The sequence below is a fragment of the Centroberyx affinis genome, unplaced genomic scaffold (assembly GCF_046629955.1).
Source record: "Centroberyx affinis isolate AG114_WGS23_722 - 3 ecotype Tasmania unplaced genomic scaffold, CSIRO-AGI_Caff_v1 ptg002510l_1, whole genome shotgun sequence".
NCBI lineage: Eukaryota > Metazoa > Chordata > Actinopteri > Beryciformes > Berycidae > Centroberyx > Centroberyx affinis.
Window position 1 is genome coordinate 546879 of NW_027280732.1, and position 23721 is coordinate 570599.

Below are 23721 nucleotides of genomic sequence, written 5' to 3' on the forward strand. Positions count from 1 at the left end.
GCTGTGGTGAAAAAAATGCTGAACAGGCCATTTATTTACGCACAGCCTACAGACTGAGACTTATAATACACAGAACTGATCTCAAGTCGACTGAGCGGTTTGGATGGGTCGATACAGTATGTGGCACTATTGTTCCAGTGAGAGTCTGTTTACAATTTGGAAGTAACAACTCCACTGGGCCCAGCCTAGGCTGGTCCACTCCCTGTCCCATGAGTCTGATGTGGACTAGCAGAGAGGGACTCACCACAGGTTGAGCATTTTCACGCAGCTACAGAAGAGAGAAGAAAGAGTGTAAAGAGAAAAGATAGATTAATACAGCAAGACCAAGATGATGGGACTGGCCTCATGCCACACACACATGCACACATACACAGCAACAGGACACACAGGTGGACACAGAGAGGGAAAGAGTTGCTGTTCCATAATCGTGTCTCCTTAAACCTATGTTAGCAGACTTCCAAGAGCCTATGTGGGCTGGAAGCTGTCTTTATTATGTGACAAGGATCCATTCAGATTTCATGGAGCTCAACGGCAGCGTAATCAACAAAGACGTCAGCTCAAATAAATCAGCTAGAGCAGGCATAGGCCTATATAATGCTTCATTTAAATAGTGCATTATCGCATGCCTTTCACTGATGGAAACCAGGTTCAGAGAGTAGGCCTAGCCTCAGCCTGTATGGCTTAAAAGCAGGCATTTGCAAAACTCGAGTAATTTGTGTTTACATTGTTTGGCTGTCACGAGCAAAAACTTCAATCTGTGAATGTAGAAAAAGATAAATAAGATGAACAAAAGACAAATACACATAGTGCTATTTTATCATGGGAACCTCATTTTCCCTCCATATGCAATACATTAATTAGCCTAAATGGTGTCAGCGGTGTGATTTGCATTTATTACTGCATATTCTATCAAACATCAATTTGTTTGACAAGGTATCAAAGAGCCTGGCAGCAAACATGCCAATCATCATATCAAACAATTGTGTGAATGGAGTAAACAGGAGACAGGCCTGTCATCTAGGCAGGAATAGAAACGGGCACAGATTAAAGTGAACAAATCTCTGGGAGATACAATGGGGAGAGCAGAAGGGAATAATTTTTAACAGCGCTTTGATGGACACTGGCGGGTAAAGATGGAACATCACCGCGCTGTATACTATTACAATTACCATAACAGACAACTGACTGTTGCTGAAAACATTATTGAAAAATATGATACTTCTATTGTAATGGAAAACCTCTGAAACCTTGAGCCTTGTACACCATCACTACGTAATGAAATGTGACATCTAAGGACAGAGGAAATCAAAGCTTATTTTGCTTTATTTGCAATATTTTGCTTTGGTAAAACTTTATTTCATTATAACTTTATTTTTGAGTATAGTCAGCTGGTAAGATTTGGCTATAAATCTCTGACATTACCTGCTCATTGGAGTGTGTATGCGACCCTGGGGTTGAGGATTTTTGCACGATTATCAATAAATTCAAACCAGCAAAATAATTTTTTAAAAACTTTATAAGAGAACACGCGTTTTGGTATATTGTTTGTTTTAAGACTGTCAGGCTACTAGAAAGACAAGTGACATCACCAGTGGCTGCTGGAGTAGCCAATGATGGTGGCTGACTGCTCGGTGCACTCCTATGAGAACTTGTATTAGCACCAAAAAACAATGTGTTACTGGGTTTTTATCTGATTGAAAGGTCGGCATAGGGACAGGTAGTGGTCATGATCAAAAACCACAGTCAGTAAACGGTAGATAAGAGGGGCAAAAGCAGGATGAGAGCTGGGGGGAGGGGCTGCCACAAATCCACAGCATAGCAAAAAAAGTAGCATGAGAGAGAGAGAGAGAGAGAGAGAGAGAGAGAGAGAGAGAGAGAGAGAGAGAGAGAGAGAGAGAGAGAGAGAGAGAGAGAGAGAGAGAGAGAGAGAGAGAGAGAGAGAGAGAGAGAGAGAGAGAGAGAGAGAGAGAGAGATGGGGGGGGGTGGCGGATGCATGACACATACTTTGCCTCATCGACCACTTCCACCTCTGCCTGAGCTGTAATTGGTGCGTTGGAATGGGCCGCCAGTGGGTCATCTGCATTCAGCTCCCCATTGGTCGAGCTGACCACCTGTGGCACAGAGAGGCATTACTTCAGACACAACCGACACAACCATTAACGTTTATTTAAACCCACAGAAATGTTTCTTTTTTACATGTTGGCCTGAACCAATCTGGGGGGAAAAAAAAGATGGTAACAAGTTCTGTTGTATAAATGGATGTTATTTTGCCACATCAATAACACTATCCAGTCAATATGTAAATATTAAAAAAGAATGATTGTTTAGTTTGCTAGAATGGCTAAAAAATTTAAATATACTTCAGTTTGCTCTCCAACTTAAGACAATGCTAACTGGTGGGCTGCTGCAACAGAGCCATGGACATTTGAGTGGCTTCAGAAGTTCCCCTTGCCATAAGTGCTAAAGCAAATCTTAAAGAGTTAATAGCATCAAACCAACACTCTGCCATACTGACCTAATCAGTGCTGTTACTAGTATGCAGGCTGAATTCATAGTCACAGTGCTATGTTCTGGCATACAGGAGCTTGATAGCTGCGTACTTCACCATCTTTATCAGTACGCTGTATTGTGAGCCCTTTGTTTGAGATTGGACATTTTTGCATCTTACTTTGTGTATGACATATATAGAAGAAATGCAGGTCAGCTGCACAATGTGATATGTAACTGCACCCTGTCCCGGTTCCTTTGGAAATCTGTGTGAATTCTGCAAGATTTGTTTAGTTTTCCACAATGTATGTTTTGAAATGATCAATCTCCTCGGCCCAGGCAGGAATTTTGCTTAATTATTCAGATAGTTTAAAAAAATGTCAACTCAACTACCTACAAAGGGAAATTACTAAACGGTGTCATAAATATTTTTGTTAAGCTTTAACACATCTCATACATGTTTATAACTTAAAGCTGCCGTAGGCTATTTTGAAAGTTAGCAGCCTGAAACAGCAGCAAGAAATGACTGTTTGGACAGAAATCATGTAACGTGACATCTGTAAAATGCACACTCCTCACACCTACAATTCTTCTCATTAGTGGATGGTGTGGGTGGAGGTGATGAAGAAAATCTTTTGGCAGCCATCATCTGTGACTCCAGCACTTGCTTGCTGCTGTTTAGAAGCAAGTTTTATATTTTCACTTAAAGTTCTGATTTGTCACTTTCTGTGCACAAACAACATTTCCCACCAGTGACCAAGCCTGACACCAAAATCATAATTCCTGCAAACAGGGTGAATCTAGGGTGTCTCAATTAGGAGGGGTGAAACACTCTTCTCTGTTGCAGCTCCACTTTTGTGATTTAGGCTGATGAGACAGGTGCATTTTCACATAAGATTCTTGCACAGTGCAGCTTTAAGGCTCAAGTCACATTTATTTCTGTTGATTTAAGAAGGTGCTATAAGTAAGCTGTTGCAATAAGTTTTCACTGCCCCATAACACAAAATGACCACAATATACTGTATCTGCAGGGGGTTGATAGGGTTGTTCATCAGTACCAGTGGCACAACAATTACTTGGCCAGGTGCTGAGGTTTCTGGCTGTCAAAACTCACTTTCCAGACCTTACTCCGTCTTGGAACAAAAACTTTCCACTGCTCGGAGGACGGTGCTAAGAGCAAGCGACCGGCATCAGAAGACATTTCATTCTCAAGCCAAAAAAGCAAAAGACAAAGCAGCATTATTACAGGATTGTGATATATTGTGATATATTCTCACTAGATGTTTCGGTTGGATCTCTGCTCTAATTAGCTAGCTTACTCATTGATTGTGTAAATGTGTAAAATTACAGCCCACTGTAAGCTGTGCCAGGGACTTGTTGAAGTTGTTGCAATTCCTAGGTCGCCTATAGCGGTCGATAAAAGTTATAGACTACTTAATGGCCCTTTAATGTTGATTGGATAAAATGTGCGTGCCTAAGGAACCAACATATGAAAGTTCACAAACTTAAGGACAGCAGTAACCCTTGTAAAAATGTAGGCATCCTTCAAATCAGAAAGGCAAAGATGAACAACCAACCAACTCTGGAAAACAAACCAACAAAAACATATGGTCTGCTGGCCAGAATAGCCGTTGTTGGAGGCTCCATTAACCTGCGGGAGGAATGGTATTCTAACAGATAATCAAACTGTGGTAGTAGTCTTTTTTTGTCCTTTTGAAGACCAGTTATGCAATATTAACTAGAGCATAATGACTTCAGAGCATGCACTAAGCCAGCTAAGCCAGGTCACCCTGCCATGCAAGAGGCTTCTTGATCTTCCAAAGAACGTCCAAGGGCCATGAAGAGCAGGACCTGAGTTATGATGCCGCAAACAGGCTTGCCATTTGTAACAATACATCACATGTTCACCATCTGGGGTGGGTGGCACAATATGACATGCGTGTGGTGGTGCAGAAAAATAACATTTCCCAGCGGGGGGGAGGCGGGGGCAAGAAGTATGGCTGTAGATCTGTCTCATATATGAATACATCTAGAATACAAAACTCACAAATGTATATGTCCTGTTAATATGAAACAATAATCCTGATATTTAAATTCTGTTGTACTCTATACAACAAACCATATTTTTGAAATAATAATTGGCATTTTAAACATTGAATGAGCTAGGGACCAAATATGGCTCACAATGGTGTTGGAATTCAACAGCATCATGTGACTTGTTTGAGTAAAATGCATTAGTGTCTCTTCTGTACAAGCTGTGTCTCAAAATTCATAAAAATATGCAACCCCAGGTAAGAGCAATTTGTCTCTCAAATGCAGATTCAACACTTCCAATGTCAAACTTTGTTTTTAAAAAAATGTTTTCGCTAATATTTGAAGCCACTCATTGTGGGTTAGTGTTATAATGAGTGGGACAGGATGCATATCCAACCATTGTTTAGTCTTTCTTTGAAAGTATGTCAAGTCACATACCATAAAGGTGAAATCTCTGTCAACCAACCCAATGTAAATTCCAATTTGATCCACAAATACAGATTCCACAGTGTTCAAAACAACTTTTTGCTTTGAAGATTTGAGTTGACTTTGGAGATTTGCATATGATAGTAAAACATTTGTGCTCAGTATCTCTTATTTACAGGCCACATTGCACATTTGCTGGTTGTGTATTCTGGATTAAGTCCTGTGAGACAGATCTGACTCCATAGAGAAGGGGCAGGGGCTGCTGGTTGATCAGGTGAGTGGTGTGTACCTGCACTGAGCCCCCGTGCCTGTCCGCTGCCAGGTGGGAGGTCAGATAGGAGGAGTTTGCCTGGCGAGTGGGCTGCACCTCCCATGCTCCTCGTCGATCAGAGGCTGCTGTCTGCTCAGGAGGTGGGCGTTGGCGGTGGCGGTGGGAGGGGAAGTGGGATTGGGGGGTGCAATGGGAGAGGGAGGGGTGATGGAATAGGTGAGTTAGGTAAAATGGGTGGTTGGGTGTGCGAGGCCAGGTATCGTGCAAAGCAGCATGAAAAATGGAAAGAAAAAAAAACAAAAACAAAATAAAAGAGTGAATCAAAATCAAAGCAAGGCTCAAGCCAGGGAGCTGGACCAGCAACTAACGAGCCTGAAGCCAAGTTGAGGTATGCTTGCAGATCTCAAACTTTGGCCTCAATCTCAATATAATGAAGCTGGTGCATGCTGCATTTGAGATCTTAAGCTTAATTATGCCCTCAGAACCAGTTTGGTTGTGACATATGCTAAACAGGCGAATGTAGGACATGATGCATTTCTCTCATGTTTTTACCTGTTTATAATCACTATCCACTTGCTTACTAAATTGTTTTTCAAACAATAACGAACAGTTGTGGCCACAGCAGCAGTGGTTACACAAAATGAATATTGGGTATAACAGATCCAGTTGTGTACTCACACCAAAATCTGATTATAAAGCCCATGAGAGATAGGTATTGTCAGTGGACGCGTGTCTTTGGATGCGAGGCAAATTACGCCCCTAGTGGACACTGTACATGGGAGATTTGAAGTGTCAACACAGGAGGACAAATAGAAGCTGGTCACTGCAGTTCATGGATGCTAGAAAACTCTTTATTTTGGTGGTCTGTTCCCCATGTTGACGCTACGAAATTGAACCAAGTTCTGAGCTGAAGCTTGCAGCCGCATCAAACTGTTTTAATACCGCACTTAATGCCTCTAGTTTGCCTGCAGCCACTGAGAACAATAAGTGCGTTTGTTGATGCTAGCATCTGACCCTTTCTATTTGTCCAGGGCTTAAACCTTTATTGCCACAAAAACTTGTATATGATTGTTCTTATTCACACAAACCTTTGTAGCAAAATTGAGAGAAATATTTGCACCGTAGCCCTGAGACTTCCAATTAAGATCACCACAAAAGGCAAAAAACCAAGTGAAACCATTAAAGGTTTACAGCAGTCCATTGGTCTTTTCTAATGGTCTGACCTGTTCCATTTTCACAGATAAATCAAACACGGTCTCTCCAATACCATCTCTTGGGCTATCAGTTTTTTTAAAAGGTGCTATGTTGGATTCTAAATAATACCCCACAATAGAGTATGTTACCAGCCATCATTGCAACCTTCCACAGCCTCTGTGAACTGCTTTTTAATCAGCAAAATTCATTATTTGTGGTCTCTGCTACCGTTCAGGTGTCACCAGTCCATCCAACTAGTCCAAAATGAGAATACAGAGAACTTACGTCTTACGCTTTTTTAAAAACCTGTATTTGCCGTTTGCTTGCATTATAATGCATTATGACAACAGTGATTTATTAATGACAAAATCCTAGATGTAATTGCTACCAGATGTTTCACACTCATCAGGCACCTCATCAATAATGATGTTTGTCACACAAGCCCCAAGGCTTTGCATGCTAAATAAGCTGTGCTTGGTGACAGTAGTGGGATTCCAATAATCCAAGAATCCCAAATCTGTAGAGCTGTAGGGTTAGAGAATCCCTCATTAGCTGGCCCAGTTTGAACGTCACTCTGAGACTAAGTAACCCTTTGTGGATGTCTCTGAGAGGAGTGGGATGTCATGTGTGGACCTCTTATATATACTTTTCTATTCTAACGGTTCCTTAACCTTCACTGAAAAACAGCCTGAGATAACCTTGCCCGCTCCTGAAAGCAATAAAGATGGGTGTACCTGATTTCTTATTGGTGGGTGCTGTGAAGGGCGGTCTCTGTGAGGATGGCTCTCTCTCGTGATAGCAGACGCTCCAGAGTCTATGTGGACAGACCCTACTGGTGTGGGCTATGGAAAAAAAGAACCAATTCATCACTGAGCAGTCAAGCAGCTGGCTAAAAATAGTTGCTTCTGCCTCAAAATGTAACAGTTAATAGTCAAAACGAGTTACTTACTATCTGCCTGCCAACCCAGTCATAAGTGTAATCAAAAGTGTATCCTTTTCGCTCAAACAGTTCAGTGAACAGAGTCCGCAGGTATTCATAGTCAGGCTTTTCAAAGAAGTCCAACCGCCTCACGTAGCGCAGGTAGGTGGCCATCTCCTCTGAAGCGAAGCAAAGCAAAGATTGCAGTTTTAATGTTTTATATGCATGGCTGCTCAACAAATGCAAGGTACAAAATTACATGCAAGGATATGTAGAGCGATGGCAATTCACAAACTATTTTATTTGGAAAAAACTTTATTATCTTAAAATATCAGAACAGAATTGCAGATTGCTGCAATTACATCAAATCAGGTCGAGTCCAATATCCATTTCATCACTTTCAAGCTTTACAGCCCCACCCCTAATTATACCTGGGAAGTTCTCACAAAGGACCTCAATGGGAGTGTTTCGTTTTGTGTCTCCAATCTTCTGGTATCGTTCTTTCAATGTGTCAGCCTTCAGAAAATGCAAAAACAGGAAGCCATATTAATTAATTCTGCTATTTAATGTTGATTAATCATAATTACATGAAAAAAAATGACATTTAGCTTAATATAGGCTGGGAAAACGAAAAATTACAAGTACATGTGTGGGTTGTGCACTATTGTTTTCATAAATGGTGTAATTGTAATCTAATGTGGGCACTGACCATTTCAATCTGACATCATAAACCACAGACAGACGTTTATCTGACAGGGCAATGATGTTATGTTGCTGTATAGGACATAACAAGATAGATATTTTCCTGTTTTACCCAATAGAAAGAGCTGTCTACTAGAACAGGAATATGCGGCTGGCACCAGCTTCCAAGTGAGTACATCTGCATGTAGGGACATCACCCCAGGTCTGATGTCAATCTCCATGACTTTTCACTGACTGTGAAACACGATTTCCGTCACCAAAATATATAATTGCTTCTTGACATGCTTGTGCCATTTCTCAGCTACAAAAGGTGCTATGGGAATAGTCTGGTTTCCATGTCAGGGCCAGAGCATTACTTTAATCACACAACTTCCTTTAAAATAACATTTGTGATTATTTCTGGATCCTGTTATTTACAGATCATTTTAAATAACGAACATGTGATTTCAAGCCACACTAGGCAACTTCACATGTTGGCAACAAGAGGTAACTGTTTGAATTTTGAAGCGTTCAAAACCTAGAAATCAGGTAATGTGACATCAGTAAACTGTACACTCCATGGGACCGTCTTGGTGGCTGGTGGGAGTGGAGGTGGTGAAAGGGTTTAGCCATCATCGGTGAGTCCAGCTTTCTCTGGATGGAGCGCTCCCTCACTGCTGTTAATTATTACGTTTCAATTCGTCACTTTCTGTACATGGAGATTTCCCCCCACTGTCCATACCAGACACCAGCTGTGATGTGGGCAAATGGGACAAATCTATTGTGTCTGTTAAAGGGGATGAGACTTTTCTGTTGCAGCGCAACTTTGTGATTTAGACCGAAAAGACGGTTGTATTTTTGCATAAAAATCTTGCCTAGTGCAGCTTTCACTCCAGTGTTCTTAACATAGAGATAAACCTGGCCTTGATGAAACCTACTTGGCCTTGGCTGTGCAGTCTATTGGATTACTCTTAAGTGACCTATTATTTTTAATTCCCATTTATATACACAACTTCAGGTGATTCATATTGAAACAGCCAAAGGATTTCTCTATCGCTTCATGTTTTTCTCTATGGCAGTAGCCTTCTTCTCCATCTTCACAATTCAAAAATGTCATCTAAATTAAGGTTGAGCTGAAGAGGAGAAGAAAGCACTGGTAACTACGTGAAATCCTGGCATGTACATTTTCCCCCTTGGAATACGTGTATTATCACTGAATTTGGACTTCAACACACAATTGGCTTTCAACAAATATTTTGAAATGGTTGATGAACAAGCTAAAATAATATATGCAGTCATAATTTTGAGTTTCAGGTTGTGGAATGGCGTTAAATCATGTCATCCCTCAGATGCGTTTATCAATGGATGATTGTTTTTCCAAATAGGTTGAAACTGATTTCGTAACACTTCTATGTACTTGGCATACCTTTAGTCCTTGCCAAGGTAGACTCCCACGGAGGAAATACATGAACATGTGACCTAAGGCCTCCAGGTCATCTCGACGGCTTTGCTCTGTAACAGAAGATTTAACAAAATGTTGTGGAGTGAGCTGTAGAAACCTACATTAACACTAGTATTGCAAAAATCGAAACGCTCCACTACTAGCCACTTAGCCTGACCACTTACAGTATAACAGGCATCCCTTAAAGCAGAGTAAATTAAGTGTACCACAAATATCTTAGATGTGTACAAAACACACCTCTTCAAAAAGAAAAGTGCCTCTTTACAAGTACAATCCACCTTACAGAACAGGAACACTTTAAGAACACTAAACAACATAAAAGAACACAAAGTTGTGAAAGCAGTCTCACCTTTGCCCAAATGTGTATTGATGGACATATATCGGGCAGTGCCAGTCAAGCTCTTATGCTCCCGGTACGGAATGTGTTTTTTGGTTTCAGGGTCGATGTATTCTTTGGCCAGGCCAAAGTCAATGATGTGGATTATGTGTTCCTTTTTGTTCCCTTGCCGTCCGATAAGAAAGTTTTCAGGTTTTACATCTCTATAGATGAGGTTTTTAGAGTGCACATATTCCATCCGGGAGATCTGGTGAGGAATGATAGGGGAGAGTCAGCAATAAAGAAACATTAACTACTCAACAAAATGCACACAATAGCACAAACTAGGCCACTGAGTCAGGAAATCGGGAATCAAGATGTCATGATGACTCAAAGGAGCATTTGTGCCATAGAAGTCAACCTTTTCAACGGCATCTTAATCCGGTATTTTCTTAGTCATTAATTTCAGTATTAATACTCAAAGACATAATGGGAAGCTCAAAGACATGACTCATACATCCCAAAAAACACCACAAGAGATCCCATTATGTCCATATGCATCACTAACATTACGCAGCATGATTTCCACACTGACCCAGCACTATCACACAACAGGCCTGTGCTGATGTTGAGCTGGAATGTCAAGCCGCTAACTGAGAGGCAAGACGATCCTGCAGGGACTAAGGATTACAAAAGCAGCAAATTGTCAGGACAATGACATGTTTTGTGGATGCTGCTGAGAAATTTTAACTAAGTGTTCATTTGATTTCATGGCTCTGACCCTCCAGGATGTATCCATGCAACTAATCAAAATAACAGCTCACAAGTAAATTGTCTACTTATTTAAAAAAAAATCAAAGACTAGCTCTATTATGTGACTGCAAGCAAGTGAATTAATGGTCTCTAATGCTGAGCACAAACTACACGACTGCCAGAAACCTAAGGTACTGCTCACATTAATTCCTCTTTCCTGTAGTTTGTTGTCTCACCGACGTAGCGGTGGCACATTAAATGATGTGGCACAGACAGGGGGGTCAAACATTAAAAGACTCTTCACTTGGTTTGATCTTGAGGGATCTTGATACTCCGCTGTCTTGCCAAAACAAATGCAAAACATGACTTTGTTTTTCACATAATTGTGCAAAAATTGATTGAGATTGAGAAGGCAGTTAAGCTCACAGCACTTATTATGTGTGTGCTCATTTGTGCTGAATTTGGAGAGAGAATAGTTGAGGACATGCGGGCAGCAGGGGTTGTCTGTTCTGCAGAGAGAGTTGGAGGTAAATTCTAAAAGGCAAGATGATGTTGTGTTGTTTTGTAGTTTCCACCTCTTCTGCCTGGTTTCCTCACCAGCTCTCAATGGCTATTAATGCTTACTGTTCTCAAAACTTGTCTTTGCATATCTCACACTACAAGAGCATTACAGATTTTGTCCTGACAAAAGCAAACAGTTATTAGTAGTGTGTTTGTGCATGGCTACAGCGTGCATTGCTTTACTTCATTCTTGCAATAGTTTACTCTGCAATAGCCTAGACGGATGGGCTGTATGTACAACTAATCTGATTGCCTGTTTCGAAAGTTGGCAATCAAAATTTAAATACTGAGGGTGCAGAAATCAAAACAAGCGAGCAGAAGCTCCTTTACTTTACTTTCAAAAACAGAATAAGCAAGCCGCAAGCTCTGCTGGTGCACACGTGAATAATGTATCCTTATGAATGTTGTTGCAAAGTACTACTGAAATAGAATCAATTGCTACTCTTGTCAAAACTTGCTGGGTCATATAGTGCTGTGAACTCACCAACTGAATTGCTATCATTAAGACAGTCTTCAGAGAGAAAGTCCTGTCACAAAGGTCAAAGAGGTCCTCTAGACTCGGGCCCAGCAGCTCCAGAACCATGGCATTGTATTTCCCACAGGGCCCAAAGTAAAACACCTGGGGCAGGCCTTCCGCTGAAACAAAAGAAAAGAGCAATCAGACACACAAGACACAAAAATACTTGCCCCATGAACAAAGCTGTACTCGTTCTAGTCTAAGTAACCCTAAGACTTCATTGGTTAACTTTCTTTAGGTGTTTATTAATAATAATAATAATAATAATAATAATAATAATAATAATAATAATAATAGTCTTTATTTATAGAGCACTTCAAAATCCACGTTGCAAAGTGCTTCACAAAGGCAGCAAAAATAAAAATAAAACAGACAAGTCATAAAATCATCAGGTTTTCAAAGAAAACAGATAAACACAATTTGGTGTATAAAACCAATACAGTGTAATAAAAGACAGTTCAAAGGAAATTAAAACTCAAGTAAAATCAGTAAAATCAGAAAAGGCAAGATGATGTTTGCAAGTGCATCAAAGGCACAGAAGATCATTGTTACTAGCTTAGATAGTAAACGGCAAATTATTTGAAGCAGAGCAAATAAATGACCAAAACCAGTAATGGGCTGAATGAGTCTTTCAGCTGCACATAGTGGTAGGGGTCCTGAGAAAGCGGGGGTAGCAAGAGACTGTTTATTATTCCTGCCTCCCTTGACTAATGATATTCCTAAGTTGGATCCAAGGTTAACTATAAGCAGAGGCCTCAAAGTGGACAGATAGGAGGAGGAGCGGTACAAGGTTACTGAGGACAGAGATCAGAGAATGCTGCTAGGTAAACATTAACCCAAAACTAAAACACTACACCGCCTGCAAATGCAGAGTCACTCCCATCGTCCCTCGTAGGCTGTAAACTCATCTTTTCAGTGCCTCACATCACCACCTCCCTACTGAATCATATCCTCTCTCCTCTACTCACTCCAATTGTTCCAAAAACTCCTTCCATCTGTCTCCTTAGCTCTTATTTTATTTCTTTTCACAGCACTTCAGTCTTGTGTGATCATTCTATTGCCACAGGAACATTGGCAGGGCACTGAAGGTCTGACCCTTTTACTCCTTGGTATTAGTTGTTTGGAAAGGTGTATCAGCTTAATGCCAAAAATTTAGAATGTAAATAGCTAGGATTGTGTGTGAGCCATTTCAACTGACCTTTTCCTATGATTTAATGACAATACAGAAGCTTCAGTGCAAATTCTGCCTTTGAAAAAGTTAAACAGCCTCTCTACCAAAAATAAGACCACACTCAACTGAAGACAAATCAAAATTTGAATCAGCATGTCTGAGGTCAGTTTTGGAGGGTGTCCAACTTTAGACTGACAAAAAACATTTTCTGCAGTCAGCGTACGATCATAGTATTGGGAAGTTGGCAATGACATTGTCTATAGAGCAGACAAAGAAGCATTCTCAATTTAAGACAAAAGCCAATACATCCTGCAGCAATGTAATTTCTGATGTTTTTGCAGGGTTTCATGTTTTATGTGCACACAACCCCCATTTATTTATAATGGGTGATTCCTGTATTACTGCTTTTTTACCTTTCTGACCAGATCCTGAACCCTAGTTTCAAAGAATAGGACCATTAATTAACACCATTAATTAACCTTTGATAAGCATGAATGGATGTTTACCCCAGAGCTGCTATTCACACTCCCATTAAAAGGCTCCTTCAAGTAGTTTATGTTTTTGTTGATCCATGTCTTTAACATTAACACAAAATTAATCAGCCAATTTACTGAATGACATGACAACTATGAAGAGCTTCTTAAAGAGCAGAGACTGATAATCAGTCAGACCGCTAACATGAATGCTGATCAAGTGCCCAAACATCTTTACATTCAATATGTTGCTGAGGAACAAATATTCATGTGACATGTGCCAGCTGGGTAATGCCGTCAGCTAGCATCTGGGCATGTAGGAGTCATGCTGTGCTCCATCCTGTTTCTGGACGCCATTATGCAGTTCTGTGGGTTGCTAATTGTAACATAGGAATGAGTGCCTTGAAACCTCGGGTGCTTGTGGGAGGCCTAAAAGGTGTCAGATTGGAGATGTGCTGTGCTGTAAATAAGTGGATAAGCGGTTGTTAGATTGAAAATGAGGTTGGTCAAGCTTTTCACTCCTAAATGAAAACTAGGGATAACAGAGATCTAAGCTATCCTGTGCTGCAACAGGATATTGTGCTGCTGGGCATACCGAACTTGTATTGGAACACTCAAAGATGGCTTGAATAAACCTGTGATGAAAGCTACTAATCCTAAAAGGTACTTTTTAGGCTTCTCTCATCCTACTTCCTTAAAGAACAATGAGAGCAATGCCTGGTTGTGTTGCACTGACATGGTCTTAAGGACATTCCTCCAAATTTTGTTTTTCAAATTTATTTTCATTGGTGTGTGTGCTGTTACCGACTGCTGCTTGGTGCAAATAGGATGAAGTCCATTGGAACTGAACATGGGACTTGTTGATGGTAAAAAGAAGTATCGTCCCAAAAATGTATGACCTAATCTTGAACATCTGAGGTCGGAAATTATTCATCTGTTCATTCATTCATTCCTTCCTTCCTAGGAGTCTGAATCTAAGAGCCATTAGTGCCATTGAGGGAAAAGTATCTTAATTTTTAAATATTGAAAGTTCTGGGCCATTACTTACTCAAGCTTGAAATTGGTCCTATGCAACTACAAATTTAGTCCTACTTTAAGACACACACACACACACACACATATACATACTGTATATACATATATATACACACACACACACATACATACTGTATACACACATATATAAAATCGCACTTACGCCCCTTTGGCTCCAAGCCCTCGATATATGATATATATATATATATATATGTGTGCATGCTGACGTAAGTAATGCTAGCATGGCAGCATGATCACATCATTTTTAGTATCCTATTCATATCCTAATCAATATTCTAGGTCAATATTAGATGAATGTAAATATGTTAATATTCCCATGAAATACGGCCTATAGATTCAAAATGTTATTTTATAATGTTAGGAGTGTGAACTGGTCAAGATGAGCTCTGATAGTAAGACTGCTGGTAGCTGAAGTTCTCCCTCAGTGTTATGAGGAGTTTTACAGGTCTTTGAATGTGTCCCAGGACACATCAATAAGTGATGTGTCCTGGGACACATACAAAAATGTATTATACTAGCAAAAGAAAGAAAAAAAGGAGTAGTTTAGAATCAAAAGTAGTTTCTTATGTCTATAGAGGTTTATTAAAAAGGTTTATTAAACGTTTTTAACAGAAAAAATGTATCAATCAATTTGATATGTTCCATGTAACTACAATTTTAAAGGCCTCGGTGAAAGTAGCTGAGGATTACTTCAAGATAAAGATATTCATTCTGATCTTGTTTTATATTTCAGTGTTGATTGAAGTGTAATTACTAGATTTGTATTAAAATGAATGTGTTTTACAATTGTTTACTTACATACGCCCATATTCTGCATGGCTGTATTGGGAAAATGTTTGTGCCAAAAAGGCGTATTTCACTCTTTTGCCATTTTAAAAAAAGTTAACAAATATAATTCAACTTAAACTGTAGCAGTATTGTTTTTATAGTAATGCTCAATCTGATAACACAAAAAGTTAAAATATTGTGCTTAGTATGTGGCAGCTGATCCAAGTTTGATCAAAATTTGTTTTGGCTCTCCTGTAAAATCTACTATAATGCACTTACGCCCCTTTGGCTCCAAACCCTCGATACACACACACACACACACACACACACACACACACACACACACACACAAGACTGGAGAGGAGTTCTAACCCATTAGGTATTACCAATAGATGGGGAGGCTGTTCTTAATTTAAAAATACCCTAAAGGCAAATTACTCCCTGCACTCAAAAATAAAACAAATGCATGGAAAATATTTTTACCAATTTATTAAAATATCACTGCATGTAAACCATCACTGACACGAGGCTGAATAGGATTAAAGGATTTGGAGCCCCATGGCTCGTGCTTTCTACAAAGTCCAAGCCACCGAGCCAACTCCAAAAAAAAACTACTATCTTAAGGACTTTACACTTAGGTTACAACATAATATTATGATACATGGCAATATCACATAGCAGGAAATACTGCCACAGTTAACAATTTTATACAGACAGAAACTTTTACAAACCATACAATAAAATAGCCCACCTTACATGAAGAATTAAACAATACCCTTTCCTGTGCGTCACTGTAAGCTAATAGCGAGGCTGGTTGCAGTCCTTTACACCAAAGCTGAATAAGGTGAATGAGCTGTGATGAGACTACCCCAGTGCTTGGAGGTTTGCAGTGGACTTCTATGTTGACCTTAGGACTGAGAAGCTTAATGCAATAAAACTGCACCGCAAAACTGTTTGGAAGAATAACTGGAAAGGGAGGTTACCTAGATTCCTTCTTTATTGCCCCTTCTTCAAATTCTATGTGACGAGTTGCTATCCTGCAGCACTTGTCTACCATTCAGCAACATGATGCACCCTCCTCCCACTGTTCATAACTCATTGAAGTCCTTTATCTTTTTTTATCAGTGGAAATAATCATGAACTCAACTCAGATTACCTTTTCACGTGGTCTTTAAACACCACAGATTAAATCGTCTTCGTTGTTGAAAGACACCAGAAGCTTTCACTTAATACCCAAATCACACACACAGCTTCATTAATCTTTGTGGCTATTCTACCAGCGTCTACAGTCACGTTTTGTATTGGTGTGGTGATGCTTTACATAAACAGGAGTGTGCATGATGGAGACTATTAAAGGACTTCTCTGCTCTCTGGTTTCTCCCAATCCCTTATTTTTATTTAAAGCAAAATAGTGAACAGGGAGAAGTGCTAATCCTAAACAATGTCCTTCATTTTACCATTGAAGGGAACGGCTTCTGGCCACTGACCACTAGGATAAGACCTCTGACCTTTTCTTTGCATGGTGGTATTGAGTTCAAATCTGGTACGGTGTCTGACTACTGGGATAGTTTATTGCTTGAGATGCTAGCAGTGGCTAGAGAGCTGGTGTAGTGTTTCATGGTGAAGCCTGGCTGCCAATACCTTTACATGGCTCACTAGTTTCCACCCGTCCCTGAACGATACCTCTCTCGATCCTGATAAGTGTCTTGGCACAACAATGCCTCGTAGTCATGTTAAGACTAGGCAGCATTTGCTGACTGCATCGATAAGAATCATTTTCACATGACATTCACATGGAAGAAGAGGCTACATTCCTAATTGAATCATTATCATTAATATCCAGTGACAGTTGGTTATGCCTAGATAATGACACCCGACTTGAGAATCCAAGTCAAACCACATTAATTCTTAAAGACACTAAAGCACACAGACACTCTTTGTCTGACAGCCAGATTGGCTGACATAGGACTGTGGCACAGCACACAGCTGAGAAGAAATGGGGTCACGTTATCCCATCTGGAGGAGAGGACAGAGACAGGTTAGTACTAAGAGAGGCAGCCCCAGTCTCTAAATATTTAATGAGCTTCCGCACAGTTGGCCTTTTCCAACCCTTGCCTTTGCAAAGCAGTAGACATTATGTTCCTAGTCTGGCTATATGCATGTAGAGCTCCACAAAGCCTGTCAAAGAACATACATCACAAAAACATGGCTTTTAGTTTCTGTGCAAAACTGCGACGGAGGGCAGCCTGTAATTATTCGAACATTGTGACTCAACTGTTTTGTAAAGAAAACAATGAGCTACTGGTTAATAAACTCACAAGCAGCATGATCCGACTCTGATCTCATGAGCTTAACTGCCAGCAGCTCCACTTATGTTAATGTCTATTCATGTCTGACTACTACTACTAAGAAGACAAAGAGGAAGACGATGTATTATTTCACCCAGTTTTATTGGAACAGTAATGAATAGCTATTAAAAGATAAAGTTATATTTCTATTGTTCTTTCTATTGTTTCTAGTGTTCCCACCCATTTCCTCTCATACCAAGATAAAAAAAAAAAAAAAGAGCGTTGCCCGTAATTTTGTTTCCTATTGTGGTCATTTCATCCTCACAAGATTCCTGTCAGTGGATGTTGCAACAGGGATGCGTCAGTAGACCTTGACTAATCTTTCATGACAAATGGAAAAATTCCCAAGGGACGGTAGGCAGGTATGGGAAGAGTATTTGAGGTTTTTGTTTTTGTTCCATCTTCATTTAACATCCTGGATGTTGAGGTGTGAATGGCAGGGTTCTAGAAAAGATATGTGTACTTGGGGGATGGGGAAAAAAAGACATACAAATTGTGTCAGCTTTTGTAAGGAATCACTACCGCTGCAGCTAGTGTTGATTTCACAACACCACCATTAACCAGAGAGTGTGTGGGGAAATTATTGCTGTAGGCCATTATGTGTATAAACTGATAAAATAAATATTTAATGATCAAATAAATAATGAAAATAATAATAAAATATATCAAGTAATGAAAGATGTGGTGATATATATTAGCATTCACCTCTGACCATTTAGCAGCTCATGCAGTGAAAATGATGGTGTGATTCATCTCGGTCTGACATTTAACGTTTTAATGAGACTATGGAAAGCGAAAAGGCAGCTCCTAAAAAAGTGAGAATTCCTTTGCTACATGTCACTACTACAACGCATCAGTCTGGTTTACACTGCAGAAATATAGCATGTCAACATGTCAGGGCAACCATGTCACAGTGCTGCTCTGTGAACAATTAAACAGCATTTCCTTCCTCATTCAAAGACACAGAATGCACACATAAAGACCAACACTGCGCCTCCCAGACATATTGTGTAATACGGAGAATGAAGACGGAGTTAATATTATTACAAATAATTAGAGTGTAAGACGTGTGTGCGGTGAGTCTATTGAGGACAAGACATCACAAAATATGCACTGTGCATATTATACCCCCCAGTTTGGACTGGCTGTTACAAAAAAATACTTCCTGCGTCTTCTCTCAACAGGGAAGTCGTTTCAGTGGATCAGGAAGGAAGCCAGCTACTGCACCTGTTTTGTGGGTGTACTAGGGGGATTTATGTCAGCTTCTTTTCTCATATTGGATTGCATGATCCCCTGTTACCTAGATTTGTGAGCAAAGTCACCTTTCCACAGGCTCTGTGTATACACACACACACACACACAGAGTTCTAGAGACTTAAGTAAGTTGCTGCCACAGCTTAATATCAATATGACTGACAGTAACCTGAATGGAGTAATCACTTGTTGTGGAAATGAGGCAATCTTTTTGGCTCATCTACCAAAACAGTCAAATCATTGTCATACAGTAACACAAAAATGCAAGGATGGGTAGCAAGCTAATCTTATCCATGACCTTACCTGTACTTCCCAATGTTTTGTAGAACCGGTACTCTAAATGCAACTGTGGAGCCCTCGATTTCACTGGTTCCTGCATGAGGGAGAGAACCAAACAGGGACTCATTTAATAAAAGTTTTTTTTTTTGGATAATTACTTTCACTAAAAAGGACAATCCAAAGATGCCTGGCGAATCATTTTCTGGTAAAATGTTTTACAAAACTGATCTTACTATAAGTTATGGTTTTATAATGATTTACAGTTGTGCGATACATGTCATGGTTGCAATTTTGAATGTAAACACAGTACTGGTACTGAAAAGCTCTTGTGTGGAAACATTTCTCAAATGGTAGCAAAGCACGGCACCAGCAGTGCAACATACGGTAGCGTGAGCAGCTGAAAACTATTTGGCTGGTTTGGTGAGCTTCATACTTTGATACTGTGGCAATTTACAATTCTCTGGGGTGCTATTATAAAGGCATGACTCATTTCCAGTCCAGCAGCCATTAAAAAGGCACACCTAGCCAAGTATCAGCACTCATTCACATTTCTCCCCAAGACCTTAACAGTCCTGCTTAGCAACCATCCTACCACACATAGCACAGCCTGGTATATACCAGCAATGTAGCCAAGAGTGTTAATTCTGAACACTGATGCTCTTGGGAGCTTTTCAAAGCTAGGTGTTGCATCGGTCATATGTTTCAAGACATCAACCCTGAACACAAAAATGACTAATGATAACCATGTAATGCAGTTTGTGCCCAGGCCAAGCTTAAAAATACACTCCAACTTGGTAATCTAAAAAAGGCCATGTTTACATTTAATGAAGTCTAACCAACTCATGGTTGTACATAGCCCTCTTTTTTGAGTGCACATGTATTGAACCATTTCAGTTTCTCTTAACTACTTACATCTCTATTTTCCGATAAGAATCACAAAACACGCCATTTTCTTATATAGTTACAACGTTACTAAGTAATTAACGTTATTAAGTATTCTCATGTTAAATTTACCATTTACATCAATATTATAGAACCTAGTTGAAAATTACTGTTTACATTTACAGAGTAAATATAATATTTTCCTCATAGTTAACAATTCTGAGTTTCCCCCCCAGTACAAGACCTTAATTCTTCCCTTTAAAAGGCATCAGCCCATAGGATGTTTCCATGCTGGTTGAAGAGGATAAAGCATCGGCCCAATTTTACAAATAGTTATTTTGCTTGGTAGTCTTGCGCCTGCAGAGGTAAGGACTCAAAGAGCGAAAGCAAGAGTGCACTTACCAGTTTAATAGCTACATACTCATTGGTGTAGAGATTTTTACCTGAAATGAGGCAGGAAAGGAAAAGCATACATTAGACACCTTAGAAAAATACACCACACCCCCTTAAGGCTTTACAACAATAAGTTCACCAGGCAATTTGTAACTTTGTGAGTGATGGCAAGATTCTTGATTCAAATTTATAGATTCATTTCAAAAAATGCAAATAAACCAAAATGTAATTGCCATGAGGAACTGCTAGAGACGGCTCTAGTTTTCCTTTGTCCATTTACTAAAGCATTTCGTTGTGTCTTGAATCATTAAAGACAAGATTTAGACAAAGCTTACCGAGCTTCAGTTCGCCAAAGTTGCCACAGCCGATCTTCTTGCCCACGCGAAAATTTGGCCCCACCATGAGAACCCCAGAGGAGCTGGAGGAGCCAGAGGGTCGGGACGAGTGTCCGCTGCGGCTTCCCTGCGAAACTTTGGTGCTTCTGGCGGGCCGCTCGCCGTATTTATCTCTTTGTTGATCCATGGTGTGAGCAGCGCAGGTCGGGGGGTGCCTGGGGAGACGTACAAAAAGGCCCCCTGGGCTGGGCCCACCACAGCCACAGCCCTGGTCACTGGCAGCTCAAGGATGGCACAGTCACTCTCATGGGACAAGGGCTGGTACTGCTAGCTGGCACTCCTCCCCGTCTCCACCCTGGCACCTCTAACACTTGTCAAACAGGATAGCCTCTGGCCTCAACATTTGTCCGGCACAGGAGGGAAGAAGTGGAAGACCTGCAACATTTGTCAAAGAGGAAAAAGGTTAACTTCCTATAAAAATGTCCTTTATTGTCACTGTAGCTTTCATAATCTAGACACACTGCTCTACTGCTAAAAAATACACCTGTCTGAACTGCATAGATACGAGTTAGAGGAGTTATCTGGTACACATCAGTTCCTACTACTGGTTCACACAAGTCACAGCTCAGTATGTTTGGCACAGCATAGAAATAAATGCCAGTTCAAACTCCATTTGCTTTATTGTGTGTTGAGTAAAGCAGACATGTTATCCAATTATGTTTTCATTATTATCATTTGATATTAAGAGAATGAAGGCGTTATGAAATCACAGTTTCTATTATAGAGGGAAAAAAAACAGTACACCAGAGCAGAGTTCAACTGGGGGCAAGCCATGCATTGCACACGCAGTGAAGCAGAGGCGTGGTGGGGTGGGTGGGTAGGGAGGAAGGGAGGACTCTTTTATTGGATAGTTAATTAAGTTATAAAATTGTCAAATCATTCCTACTTTACACCTTGATTGGCAGTGTTTAGGCCTCTTTAACTCTTACCAGCATTCTCTGGTGTCAAAATGGGTAAATGATTCCAAAAACGTAGGCTATGTAATCTCCAGTTAGTACTTCTTTTTGTATTGACATGTTTTAACACACTTAACTATTTTCAAAAATCTAACTTCGCCCAAACAAGGTGCATAACAAGATTATGTGAATAACTTGTTTTTGATCAAAAATGACCAAGGTCATGACCATCATACCATTCAATGTCTGGTTGCTACCCTGAGGGGGGTCATATATCACCCAGATGACAAAAAAAAAATCACATGCAGCAGGGAAGTTGCCATCACTGTTTACAGGTAGACAATGCAAAACTGAGGACAGGCTCACTGTGACAGTGCCGCTGGGCTGAAGAGATAGTCATCAAATCAGAGTGATCAAAGAACACACAGGAACCAGTCTGAGCATGGAGATAACGCTAAAGTCATGATTTCTGATCATGAAGGCATCTCCTAAGACTTTGCACCACCCACAGCTATAGCCTAGCTGAGGATGTCAGTTGAGAATATTATATAAACAATTACATAAAGTCATGTCTGCTGGCAAGGACAACAAAGCTTAACTTGATGGACACTGGCTTCATTTCATCAAATACTCAGCAAGACAAATTTGTGTCTCCAAGTCCAATCTATCTCCTTGTGGCACTGACAGGAATTATTCAAATATTCAATGATGTGATCATAACCCACAAAAGTAGTTTGGGTATCATTATGCACATGATAAGACATAAAAGCCATGCAGTGTTCATCAACAGCAGGCCTTATAAAAACTTGTAAACCTATTCATTTGAAAATCTAGAGGTTTGAAATGTGAGATCCTGAGGTGTAGTACAAATCAGGAATCTATCATTTTCCATTAAGGATATTCTTATGATGTGCAAACAAATGTGTTGAAGTGCCAAAAGCAATTACTTGAGCAAATAGTCTGAATGCTAATTTCTAGTTGTCTTAACTGTCATCATTCTATATTAGCCCCCCCTTGCCCAAAACGGAGACTTATCCCATCCTTCTGTCATCTCCTTCAACAAGGTGGTACACTGAAGCGTTCAACTTTGACCAGATTATCAAACTACCAGTTCTACTAATTAACTTTTACAACAAAAAAAACAAAACACTACCTGAATAATTAATGTTTATATTTTTAAAAAATCATGACAGTGTTGTAAGTCTTGAGTATGGAAAGGCTGCTGCTGCTGAAAAATATTTGTGTGTGGGCTTCCGGATGACTCATGCCCAGTATTGCCTGCACAGATCTCAGCATCAAAGACAGCTAGTTTGCTCTCAAGGGCAATTGTGCAGTGTTGCTATTACATAAAACCAGGAACAGAACATCATGGCCACAAAACAGACAGTTCGCAGTTACGACCATTGGTGAGTGGTAACTCTTCCCACTGTGCCAATAATTATTTCGAGGCTCAGTGTGTCTGATTGTTTAGATTAGCCCACCTAGGTGTTTTTCCCAATTGAAGGTGTGAATGAAGCAAATCTTGAGTGTTAGAAAAAAGACAGAATTGTTTCAAATAGCCTACCAAATCAGAGACCACCTGTTGCAAGCTAAATTAAGGAAACTTGACGATTGCATTGGGGATCACAATGGAAAATTTGCCATCAACGGCTGAAAGGAGGCCGAAGTGCAATTTGAACAAATCTTTTGGGTGTTGTTCAGCACCGCACAAGTTAAATTGTTCCCACAAATTTTCCTTTCGCATTTCCTGTAAGATATGGATCCCACCAAGGCAATCATTAAATTGTTCTCTTATACAGCTGGGAATTGTTTGGATGTTGCCTAAAGCTAAAACACGAGTCACGGAAGATGCTGCGGGAGTCAGGAGTACTTTTTAAGATTGCAAGTTTTGTGACAAGTTCAAACCTTCATAAAGCAATTATTAAAAAAAAAACACCAAGAGAAGACGAAGATAAGGGGAACTATGGTTTTCCACTGTGCATTTGGCAGTTATTTGCAGGTGCAGACAAAATATCAGTGTTTTAAAGAAATCCTTACAGCTACTAAAGGCAAATTTATGTGGTGGTTTCAGCCCGGTGTTCGCGGTGTTCACAGCAAGACCGTTCTCTCCGCAGAGGCACAGCATTTTATGGTAAATGCAGTAGCAGCGTGGTGTTTGCAGAGAGCGCAGAATCTCCTCCAGTT

The 23721-nt window shown here is 40.1% G+C and overlaps 1 protein-coding gene across 3 annotated transcripts in view; it reads right to left on the reverse strand.

Moving 5' to 3' along the window:
• The window catches only part of csnk1g1 (casein kinase 1, gamma 1), a 35196-nt gene that overhangs the window by 5598 nt on the left and 5877 nt on the right, over window positions 1–23721 (reverse strand). Inside the window, exons 2-13 of one of the 3 annotated variants that reach the window (XM_071534260.1) lie at window positions 20582–21016; window positions 20256–20296; window positions 18996–19065; window positions 11590–11741; window positions 9825–10059; window positions 9440–9525; window positions 7764–7848; window positions 7363–7511; window positions 7148–7255; window positions 5238–5348; window positions 2006–2112; window positions 245–268 (exon numbers count right to left, since the gene is read on the reverse strand). In XM_071534260.1, coding sequence (XP_071390361.1) covers window positions 245–268; window positions 2006–2112; window positions 5238–5348; window positions 7148–7255; window positions 7363–7511; window positions 7764–7848; window positions 9440–9525; window positions 9825–10059; window positions 11590–11741; window positions 18996–19065; window positions 20256–20296; window positions 20582–20768 — 1355 coding nt within the window. In that variant the 5' untranslated portion in view covers window positions 20769–21016. The remainder of the gene's footprint in view (window positions 1–244; window positions 269–2005; window positions 2113–5237; window positions 5349–7147; window positions 7256–7362; window positions 7512–7763; window positions 7849–9439; window positions 9526–9824; window positions 10060–11589; window positions 11742–18995; window positions 19066–20255; window positions 20297–20581; window positions 21017–23721) is intronic. The other 2 variants (XM_071534259.1, XM_071534261.1) reach the window with 2 other exon arrangements.